A 12,973-nucleotide genomic window follows, 5' to 3' on the forward strand; every position below is an offset into this window, starting at 1 on the left:
GTTTTTCTCTCCTTTTCTAAAACATGCTGATGAACTTTTTCCTCTTCAACCAGACGTTCATCTTTTAATGTTTGAAAATACACAACAATTTCTTCATTTGGTTGAACATCTTTTATCAACTGGAAAACTATCTGTCCCTTTAATTTGATACCAATAACATTAACCTCTTCCAGTTTACTCGATGATTTTATAAACCGGATCCAGTTACAATGACGTACTTCACGATTATCTACTGTCAATATTTCATCATAACAACCAAACTGATGACGTATCTGTAATTGATGGAAAGAAAGTGAACATTACTATTTATGCTTAGTAGTAGGTTTTATTACATGAGCGCGGGAATTTATCAGGACAGCCAGACTCAAGGATTCATCATAAATACATCCTGTCATGCAGACATTTTAATATTAATATATAAATCAAGTCAGCACGTGGGAGGAGTTGTTACATAATTGATTGTGATCATGATCGACACGTGCACGTAATGAAATTGATCGTTATATATTGATTATCATAGGCACGTGCCATCACTTAGGTGCACCATTCCATAAAAAAACGGCTGTAACAGAATTTAGTATATAAAGTTTATTTCCCATCGCTTATTTTGTCTACTAGGTCTACTCGGCCAGAATAGTTTACTTGTTGTAACTTATTTGATGTTTATATTGTGAACACATTTTCAAATATGTTTAACTAAAATATATTCTATGTTACCAAATTATTTGTGTTTTAATACTGTGAAGATTTTTAATTAATGTATACATAATTATCCAATATAAAATGATATAAGTCATTTGATGTGAATCAACCTTTTCATAGGAAAATTCATCTAGATTTGGTCTCAAAGGTTTTCCTAATACACTTTTATCGTTGGACGATTACCGACGTTTCCCTATTTAATCACAAGATCTACATTTTCTTGATTAAATCAAAAGATGTATTAGAATAATTGATTTGACTGTAGACATGTTCCCAGGATAGACGACTGTTTCTCCTGTTAAAGATGTGTTAAAATTATATAAACAGATTAAAGATTAAGATTAAGGTGAAGAAGATGTCTTCAGGCTAATCTTAGTATCAAGTGATGGTGTCATATAATTTCTATACAAGTGTTAAAGAGATTTTGTTTTTGATTTTGTAAGCTCGTAATGACAAGAGGTTTCAGGGTCATGCTGTGTGCCAATTGTAAAAGAGATATCATGATTTAAAAGGGAATTGTCTCTTGGTCTATATCCGGTATTATACTTGGTAATCCCATGATTAACAGGGATTATAACTGAGAAACCCCCATCTGAATCAGGATAATCCGCTCCTTTACTGTAACAGATATTGACATGTCACTATCTAGACTTTTGTACCGAATGTGTACAGAATTTGTATCACTTAGTAAGTTTAATTTTATGAGTTTAGTAGGTGTAATTGCATATGTATATGCATGTATCAAATATAACAAGTTTAATTGCATGAGTATATATTAAATATAACACGTTTAACTGCATGGGTATATATATCAAATATAACACGTTTAATTGCCTGGGTATATTATATCAAATATAACACGTTTAACTGCATGGGTATATATCAAATATAACACGTTTAATTGCATGGGTATATTATATCAAATATAACACGTTTAATTACATGGGTATATTATATCAAATATAATTGTCCAGTTTTATTACTTTTAAACTGTAAACAATGTTTTCCATTCAATTGTCTTTATATATTATGTATATTTTAAAACGAAATGTCAAATTCGAATCTAAAATTAGATGTTGACAGCATCAACAAATAAAATGACCTGTAACAAAATTTGAAATCTTACTCTGGCGTAACGCAAGGTTGTACATTGAAGCCAATTCTCTTTTAAATTTTTCAAAACAATATTGCAGAATTATGTATCCGATGATTTAGAGTCTATTCCAGTATGAATTTTCATGTTTATATTTCTAATATATAACATATTTTGTTGTGTTTTTAATAGTCTCCTTTTTGTCTATAAATAATTAATACTTTCCCAAGATATATTTTCATTTTCGATATGCATCTTCGATGTTATAATTTTTATTTAACTTTGTAAATAATGTTGGATACTTACATTGTCAGATTTTAACATGGAGAATATTTCTAATTTTTCATATTTAATTTCACCTTCATCAGGATGTAAAGTTGTTCCAGTTGGTAAATTACAATTACTCCAAACAGCTACACACATTTCTAGAAGATTAGTTGGATCAGGATGAAGAGTTAAAACAAGACTCAACTGTTTTGGTATTAAAATACAGCTATCCATAATATTGATATAAAGATATAGGTTATTATAATAATCATAAAGTCGATCAGTTGACAGAAACAACAACTACAGATCTTCTTGCTAGACAGTGAAATCATACAACACTGGTTTTTATTGACCTTCATTCCATATTTTATATCATTCTACACAATTTGTCATCTGTGTGTGAAATCTGTGATCTATGTTACGTAACCATCTATATCTAAATACGACAGTTTGATTGGTTTGGAGAGCAACATAATCCCGCCCACAGCACGTGTATATTTGTAACAAGGGGTTTTATTGGTCAGTGTAATAAACTGACAAGTTAAAAAAGCTTGTTGTCTGCGATATCACCTCGGTGGAAGCGGACGTAAAATACAACTAACACTAACTAACTAACTCTGATTTACGATTGTCTGCGATATCACCTCGGTGGAAGCGGACGTAAAATACAACTAACCCATCATCTGATTTACGAGATGTTTTATGATGTCTATATTGTTTTATCTTTTATCAATTGAAGAACTCTGGGAACAGTTTGAAATGAATACCAAGATGCATTATGTAAGACCTAAGTCTGTCTATTGTAGATCTTTCTTTTGGCATCAAATGTTATATAAATTATTTATTTAAACACGATGGCCATCTAAATAATTCCGTTTAAAATGCATAATCGAGACTTTGTTTATTTTCGTAATAAAATTATCGTAGCTATGATAATCGAGACTACGCTATTCTTCAAACAGTTACAACTTCGCTCAGAATAAAATATTTTGACTTAGAATGTCACTAAATCCATTTTTTATCATTTATTTCTTAGCTATTATAGCTAAGGATAAAGTAATTTGACTGAAACTTTCAATACACCAATTTTTCATCATTTATTTCTTAGCTATTATAGCTGAATATAAAGTAATTTGACTGAAAATTTCAATACACCAATTTTTCATTATATATTTTATTGTCATCTCGTTATCTAAATCTTTCATAATGCATCTTTAACTATATATGATACGATATTTACCTGTTATTAATCGTGTTAATTAGTACAGGTATGATAATTATCACTGATATAATTACTACCTGATTTAAAGAAAGGAACTATTGTTACCTGTAAAGACAGGTAAATATTCCCACCTGATTACATTATACCTGTAAGTGAACTATAGAATACAATATTTTACCACCAACACCGCATAATCAGTGTCACTTGATGTCCCATAGCGCACGATAATATTAATCAAATACATTCACCTTTTCAGAATTCAACAAGCAATACACCGCCTCCCACTGACAGACACATATAGTTTCCTATAGAGCTTGATAAGATTAAATATATGAACTCACCCAACAGCATTCAACAAGCAGTACCCCACCTCACACCCATATTTAAATATTCCAGCTAAGTGACATGGTTTCCCTTCCTGAATAATGATGTCAATTAAATTAAATAAACCACCACACCCATCTCAGTAGGCATTATATCAATTAATGTAAACCCCATACTGTGTTCTGTTATGTAGAAAGACAATAATGACCCCTTGTGAAGGACATATATTAGTGGGATATACTATTGATATTTGTACTGTTGGACCCACCTTAGGATCCAAATATGAAAAAACTTAAGGACACAACGAATCACAACCAATTTCTAGTTTAGTGAAATGATTATATAAAATAATAAGGAACGACCGTATTATTAAACAGAAGCGCACCTCCTGTTTATTTCAGCAGAATGTTTTATTGGACAATTGCCTTAAAGGGCTGTGATATATCTGGAATTAGTTAAAACACTATGATTTATCTTTGCAGGGACAGAGACATGAAATGGAGTTTAACGTTCTACTGTTCTGCTCCGACTGGGCTAATGAAGACGGGAGGGATAGAGACACAATGTCATTCATATAAATAACGATGTTTCAGATGAGAAATCGTCAATTGTAATTTGTAAGAATTTAAGCAATTACAATTTGGAAAAAAAAACCCACAACATTTTCAAACAAAAACTCCCGAAAAGTATAGCCACGTCAACTTTTAAAATTTGAGACTGGTATATCATAATATCTCCTTGATCTAAGTCTGGTCGTCATTTTACCAGATTGGGTTACGTAGAAACACAGATAACATGGTAGCCATATTGTTAACCTGTGTTCAAACTGTTATCAAAACGAAACATTAAAAATGAGATAATTATAAATAAAAAGTCCCGAGGGTAATATGGTGCCTTTCGATCGCCATTTTAGTCCAGATTGAGTTATTTGTAAAGATATAATTATTATCACTTTGTAAGACAGATAGTGATAACAAGGTAGCCATATTGTTAACCTGTGTTCAAACTGTTAAAAACTCGTAACATCAAAGATTTTATGATAATACATATAGGTATATACTTTAAAATGTGTTAGACGCGAAACATCAAAGATTTTATAATTATTGGTAAAAAGTCCCGAGAGTGCTGTGGTGCCTTTTGATATAATTGGACACGTGTATTATACAATGTGTTACACCGTGTTCACACAATATATCACACATATAGAGTTAACTAGGTAGCCATTTTATACCACGTGTTTTCTATTATATCTTGTATTGTCTCGTCTACAATATTATATACAATATTACACACCCTGTATTATACCACGTGTTTTATATACAATATTATACCCCATGTAGTAGTGTTTTATATACAATATTATACACCATGTAATAGTGTTTTTATACAATATTATACCCCATGTAGTAGTGTTTTATATACAATATTATACACCATGTAATAGTGTTTTTATACAATATTATACCCCATGTAGTAGTGTTTATATACAATATTATTCCTCGTGTAGCAGTGTATTATATACAATATTATACCCCATGTAGTAGTATATTATATACAATATTATACCCCATGTAGTAGTGTTTTATATACAATATTATACACCATGTAATAGTGTTTTATACAATATTATACCCCATGTAGTAGTGTTTATATACAATATTATACCCCATGTAGTAGTGTTTATATACAATATTATACCTCATGTAGTAGTGTTTATATACAATATTATACCTCATGTAGTAGTCTTTATATACAATATTATTCCTCATGTAGTAGTGTATTATATACAATATTATACCCCATGTAGTAGCGTTTATATACAATATTATACACAATGTAGTAGCGTTTATATACAATAGTATACACCATGTAATGATATACAATATTATACCTCATGTACTATAGCTATACAATATTACACACCATGTTGTATTATTTTATATATTGTTTTATATGGAAAATTGTGTTCTGTAGAACAGGTTTGTCTATAGTCCAGTTTTTCCAGACATGCTTAGTTACAATATAACTACCATTATGCTGATTTTTCTAACATTATGGGGATCACGGTGGCTAAGTGGGTAAGACGCTGGCTCGCTAGTCTGAAGGTCATGTGTTCGATCGCTGCATTGGCCGAGAAAGTTCATCCAGATTATCCGGCGTGCTACCCCCTTGTCAGAGATGCAGGATGGAGGGCCTGGCAAGAACAGCGGTCTAGTCGTTCGAATGGGACGAAAGACAGAGTTCCCGTGTACACATTGGTGTGCACGTAAAAGATCCCTTGACAGTTGGAATCCGATATAAGAGTAGGCCGTATTGCCGCTGTCCGGGCAAAATTTCCCTCATAGCACACTGTATGGCGTATGCCCGTCTTCATTAGCCCAGTTCGGAGCAGAACAATAGGACGTTAAACCCCATTTCATTTCATTTCATTTTCTAACATTATGTTGATACATGTATTTCTAACCTTTTAACGGAATCTTTAATATTTATTTTTGTAATATTTGAAGGTTCATGTAATGTTAATATTTTACATGTATCTAGGTAATAATGGCACAGTTGCAATTGGAAAATATTTTACAATTTTCAAATGATACATTTTAGTATAAATTTAGATGCTGAAGTTCAATACGAGATTTTATGGTACAAAAATAAAATATTGTCCACAGGAAGATTGCGATATTTCTATATTTCTATAATATAAATCTGACTGCTGTTTACCAGATATAACACATGGTAACACAGATAGTGTTAATACGATAGTTGTATTGAAAACTTGTGATAAAAACGTTAAAAAACCCCGCAACATCAAGATTTCATAATTATAGCTAAAAATTCCCAAAAGGGTTGTTGTGCCTTTCGGTCGCCTTTTTTCAGATTGAGCTATTTGTAAAGATTTGATAATTAGCACAATGTAAAACAGTTCGTGTTAGCAAGGTAGCCATGTTGTAAACTTGTGGGCATGCTGTTATAAACGCAAAACATCAAAGATAATTATAGGTAAATTGTGGGTTGTTTTCATGCATTGCCACAGATAGTGCTAATTAGCCATATTGTTTTTATATGGTCTGGCTGTAACGACGGATTCACGGGGGTTTAGAATTTTTTGTTCACAGGTTCGTTCCCGGTATTGGGTGAGGAAGTTTCTTAGGATTTCTAAGAGTAGCCCCCATTTTCAGTTGTGCAGGACGGGGTGGGAGTGGGGTAAAGAAAGTTTCTAATCGAATATTTAGGTCCCACTTTTGCATTTGCTGTCCAGGAAACATTAGTGGACTAATAGTTTTAAAGGTCTCTAAATACGTATAAACCCTATGTTGAAGAAGCCTGACGTAATCTGGTGTCTGGATACAAAGACGAAAATACAACAATTATTATAAAAGTTTATTATAAAATATATTCTCTTATATGTAACAATATAATTTAAAAACCACACAAATTCCACACAATCAAATATATATATAGTTACGCTATCATATTAAAGCCTGAAGAGGTTCCGATGGAACTGAAAGCGCTAGCTTGAAATATGTAGATGTAGTTTGTTTTCTTTTCCAACATCTTATTTATTTATATATCACCTGAGAGCTGTTTCCAGCTATTTTCTTGTTAAGATTTGATTTCTTTGATAATATTATGGTCTCACTCTCTGATGTCTGTGCCCGAAAAACGGAAATACATTGGCCGAAAAAATGGACGGTTCACCGAATCTGGTGGAGGCGCGGGGGCTGCCCCGGTCCGTACGCCTATGACTGGAACCACTGGTGGCAAAAAAAACCCCACTATAATAGTTGCAGTTTATCACTTCCTTTAGGAAGTAATAAGATTCCCGCGATTAAACACAGTAGGATGACGTCATACGATTATGTGATATCCTTGATTAAATACAATAAGCAAGGAAATATAAGAAGATGTAAGATGTCCACAAAATATGATAAGAAACTAAGTATTGTCTAGTAGTAAAACCACAGATTAATAACCTGACGTCATCAAACCACGTGTGTTTCTAGATAACAACATGGCTGACATGAAGTTATTAGATTGAGGTGAAGGTGACATGGTAGAAAATGTAGTCTGACTGTTAACAGGCGTACTACAATACACAGGATAGGGTGAATGGCTGCCATTATAAAAATTATTACATTCCAATCTCTGTCTTTTAAAACTTCTCTCTGTTATTTTACTAATACTGAAATCTGATGGTGATCGAAGTGACGTAAAACCTGACGGAGACTGTGACGTTACATCTGATGAAAATTGTGATGACGTAAAACTTGATGGAGATTGTGACGTTTTGCTGCTGGTAAAATATGAACCTGTGTGACCGTGATCTGATGATAATCTGACGTCACTACGACATTTTAAACAGAATCCATCAGAGGTAGCGGCCATCTTGTTACATCTAGTACAGACTTGAGAGGAATCTTCTGAAATGAAATAAAACAAAAGATTTAAATTAGACAAATATAGAGAGATACGAAAAGATAAATTAAACGTCATTTCGCACACACGTTAATTATGTTTGAAACTATCGTATGGTATTTGCCATTTTTATACTGGGCAGAGGGTGATACTAAAGGTAAAGAATCCAACAAATTCTTCTCGAACCCGGAAATTGTGGTTGAGAGTGTGTCCGTGCCGCTCGACTCAAGATGGTCATTCTCGGTCTATGCTCCCAAACAATGCGTTCAGAATTCAGACCGAAGCTTTTGTAAGAAATATACATACCTTCGTGAATTTTCATGTGAGTTTTGAGATTACATGCCAGAGAGAAACTCTTATTACAGGTCAAACATTGATGTGGTCTGTCACCTTAAAATAGATATATTTTAATATAGCGACAGGGAAACATGGATCAAATATTAAACAAATAATACAGTCATTAGTAAAATCAATGAATAGAATTGGAAACGACATAGAATCTTATCACCTCCCTCACCGCTGTTCTACAATAAATTCGCAATCTTTATTTTATATTTTAATAAATTCGGCAAGGGAAATGTAAAATATTTTCCAATCCTATAGGAATGAAAAACAAGCTAATCGGCTGGATCGGTCATATACTAACATACATTTATGATCACGTACATAATTGAAGACAGGCGGCTTTTTCCAAGGCAGCATCATGGAAAGGCCGGTAGTATTGATATAAAGTACACATATTATAAATACACTAGGTTTGTATTGATATAAAGTACACATATTATAAATACACTAGGTTTGTATTGATATAAAGTACACATATTATACATTCGGTTTGTATTGATATATATACACATATTATACATTCGGTTTGTTTGGATATTAAATATTATAAACACATTATAATCATACCTTAATGAAGAACGAGATAAACTAAATATATTATAAACATACCTGAATGAAGAACGAGGTGATTTTTCAAATTGGTTTGTTTACTGAAACCTCGATTACAAATCTGACATTTGAAAGGCCAGGATCCATTATGAACATACATGTGACTTTTTAAATCTCCAGGAGTAGGGAAAGATTTAGAACACTCCGTACATTTATGTGGCTTATCCTGGAAAAGGTGTAAAATTAAGCACATGTGTAAATGAGCTTAGAATAATCGACAGACTGATTTAAATTTTCATTTTAAAAATCTAAAAAAAACCCCAACTAATCGACGAATTTCAAGATTTTTAAACATAACATATCTTGAACATTTTCTTTGTATAGAGAAAACACATAAAATTTGAATTACAAATTTACAAAAGCTTTGACTTTTCGAACAATATTATATTCGTAGAACTTTACGAAACACAATAAACTAGGTAGTTGTTAACATGTACTTGGTATAGATAAAATACATATAAAATTTTAATTTCGAATTTCCAAAATGATGGAATGTAAGAAGCTTTAACATTCCAAACAATATTAATGTGGTAAAACTTTACGAAAAACCTAATTATTAATAAAAGAGAACATTATTGTATTTACCTTGTTGTGTGTCATACCTAATTATTAATAAAGTAATTATTAAAAAAACGAGAAGAGTATTCATTTACCTTGTTGTGTGTCATACGATGATAATACAGATTAGAACTAGCTGTAAACTTTTTACCACAAATATTACAAATATGTGGTTTTTCTCCAGAATGGATACGACGATGAGTGTTGAGTGAACTGGATGTCGAGAATGCTTTATTACATGTTTCACAAACATGTGGTTTTTCTCCTGGAAACAGAAACAAAATCACAAATGTCAATTAAAATATGGTAAATTACAAAATTCGCCGCGTTTTATAATTCTATCTGTATCTGAAGAAATAAATCAGAAACGTAAATTAATACCGCTGTAGTAAAAACTTCAAACAACCCAATCTAATTAAAACAGAGATCCTATTTCGTTTCGTTTTTTATAGTTTAAAATTTCGTTTTACTTGTCTTTACTACACTAGAATCTGGAAGAGTTGCTATATAACCGACGTTCTGGTTGCAGTGAGGGATTAGCCAATGAAACGGTCTTTTACGGTGAGTTCTTGGCGTGCGATGCACGGAACTGTGGGTAAACCACTAGAAACGTCAACGCTGATTGATTAACCAATGTCTGACGTCATAGGGTCAAAAGCCGCAGGTGCTACCCCTGACACGACCTTCCATTACAACCGATCAGATCTTCATGTAGGGTAGGCCATCGAAATTATAAAAAACGAAAAGAAGCGAAATATAGATCTGTATTTTGGTCAGATAGCTCACAAGCCTTCCTTTGTATACCTCCAACATGATGTAATTGGTGGTGTTTGTATCGCACGAATTATATCACAAAATGTCATTAATTAAAATGGAGGAATATTCATGGAAAAGAAAAGATGCACTTTATGGAGGCAAGGCGTTAGTCAGAAAATAAAATAATCCGATAACGCTAGGGAAATAAACGACTACTCATAGAAAAGAATAGAAGTAGGAAACCAGTCTAACAATATAACTAAAGGCATGGATGAAGTCTGACAATAAAACTATGGACCGTATATAAATATACACGGTCCATGATAAAACTAATGTGTAACCTGATCACACTGATTGTTACTAATCTGAGTTAATCTGGTTTAATTTATCACCCGTTGATTATAAAACAATTGATTCTGTTAATTTTAGCACGACTTGGTGTTATACAGATTGACGGAATTGATTATGACTACTGATTTTATTTGATGAGAGAAGTCCAAGAATTGATCAAAGACAGGTGAGATATTACACCTTTACAATCGACAGGTAAAACTACTGCTTTAGGGTAGAAGATTATATTAGAATAGGTGACGAAACCTTTAAGCAATCGTGTTCTGGGTGTGTATGGTATTTGTAATCTGCTGTATATCTTTAAAACATCCACGTCTCTGTGAAATCGTTATTCATCAGCAACTATTCATCGTTACCTGTTAAAACTATTTATAGTATATTTTATTACCTGTATGAGTTCTCATGTGACGTTTTAATAAAGATGGACGATCAAACTTCTTCTTACATACGTCACATGGTAACCATGTTCTCTCACGTGATCTTTTGGCGGGAATAGTTTTATATTCTGTTATTGGAGAAGGTTCCCTGTTTGATGGAGAATCCTGAATTTAAATCAAATATCAAATTACAACAATTGTATTTAGTGGCGAATATCATGTAGGCCTACCATCATATAGGACGATCAAATACGAAATCTCTCTATACAAATGTAATACGTTGTCTTCAATTTTCTTCATGTTCCACATATGTTTTGTGTGAACATTCTATGGTGATTTTTAACAAATTGAAGCTGGATTCGAATAATCCAAAATTCTTAATGCTCAATTGCACAATAAAATGAATCGGAAACCTAAAATATTATAGTTGCTAATCATACTCACAGAAAAATTCCCAGAATCATCAGAACCGGAAGTGATACCATTCCGAGATATACTGGTTGCTATGGGTAATATGGGAGATGGATAATCTGTGCTTGTAGAAACCAGTTCTGAAGGAGAAATCAAAAATACAAATAAACGTGAAAATAAATACAAAGAATTAGATATGAATATGGATAAGTGAATTTATTAAAGTATTAATTCTTGTTATTAGCTCTATACTGACTTCGTTTATAACCCGGTTGGTGTAGAGAAGTAGGACGTTAAACCCCAGTTCATTCATTTATAAGCTATAAAATCTTACCCGGTGTTTTTCTCTCCTTTTCTAAAACATGCTGATGAACTTTTTCCTCTTCAACCAGACGTTCATCTTTTAATGTTTGAAAATACACAACAATTTCTTCATTTGGTTGAACATCTTTTATCAACTGGAAAACTATTTCTCCCTTTAATTTGATACCAATAACATTAACCTCTTCCAGTTTACTCGATGATTTTATAAACCGGATCCAGTTACAATGACGTACTTCACGATTATCTACTGTCAATATTTCATCATAACAACCAAACTGATGACGTATCTGTAATTGATGGAAAGAAAGTGAACATTACTATTTATGCTTAGTAGTAGGTTTTATTACATGAGCGCGGGAATTTATCAGGACAGCCAGACTCAAGGATTCATCATAAATACATCCTGTCATGCAGACATTTTAATATTAATATATAAATCAAGTCAGCACGTGGGAGGAGTTGTTACATAATTGATTGTGATCATGATCGACACGTGCACGTAATGAAATTGATCGTTATATATTGATTATCATAGGCACGTGCCATCACTTAGGTGCACCATTCCATAAAAAAACGGCTGTAACAGAATTTAGTATATAAAGTTTATTTCCCATCGCTTATTTTGTCTACTAGGTCTACTCGGCCAGAATAGTTTACTTGTTGTAACTTATTTGATGTTTATATTGTGAACACATTTTCAAATATGTTTAACTAAAATATATTCTATGTTACCAAATTATTTGTGTTTTAATACTGTGAAGATTTTTAATTAATGTATACATAATTATCCAATATAAAATGATATAAGTCATTTGATGTGAATCAACCTTTTCATAGGAAAATTCATCTAGATTTGGTCTCAAAGGTTTTCCTAATACACTTTTATCGTTGGACGATTACCGACGTTTCCCTATTTAATCACAAGATCTACATTTTCTTGATTAAATCAAAAGATGTATTAGAATAATTGATTTGACTGTAGACATGTTCCCAGGATAGACGACTGTTTCTCCTGTTAAAGATGTGTTAAAATTATATAAACAGATTAAAGATTAAGATTAAGGTGAAGAAGATGTCTTCAGGCTAATCTTAGTATCAAGTGATGGTGTCATATAATTTCTATACAAGTGTTAAAGAGATTTTGTTTTTGATTTTGTAAGCTCGTAATGACAAGAGGTTTCAGGGTCATGCTGTGTGCCAATTGTAAAAGAGATATCATGA

At 32.3% G+C, this 12,973-nt stretch overlaps 1 protein-coding gene across 1 annotated transcript; it reads right to left on the bottom strand.

Moving 5' to 3' along the window:
* Positions 1-895: 895 nt before the first annotated feature.
* LOC126827878 (zinc finger protein 239-like) lies at positions 896-11,117 on the bottom strand. The gene is made up of 5 exons (XM_056102338.1): positions 11,029-11,117; positions 9,629-9,798; positions 8,539-8,545; positions 8,328-8,411; positions 896-921 (listed from the first exon to the last, which is right to left on the bottom strand). The coding sequence occupies exons 1-5, from the start codon at positions 11,042-11,044 to the stop codon at positions 896-898; spliced, it is 303 nt and encodes a 100-aa protein (XP_055958313.1). The 5' UTR covers positions 11,045-11,117.
* Positions 11,118-12,973: the final 1,856 nt, after the last annotated feature.

The sequence above is a fragment of the Patella vulgata genome, chromosome 7, assembly GCF_932274485.2.
Source record: "Patella vulgata chromosome 7, xgPatVulg1.2, whole genome shotgun sequence".
Taxonomy (NCBI): domain Eukaryota; kingdom Metazoa; phylum Mollusca; class Gastropoda; family Patellidae; genus Patella; species Patella vulgata.

What these genes read in the sequence shown, in the direction of transcription:
- LOC126827878 (XM_056102338.1), bottom strand. An exon ending in TCACATGAAAATTCACGAAG is followed by an intron (nt 922 to 8,327) that starts GTATGTATATTT and finishes GATTTAATCAAG; the next exon opens with AAAATGTAGATCTTGTGATT.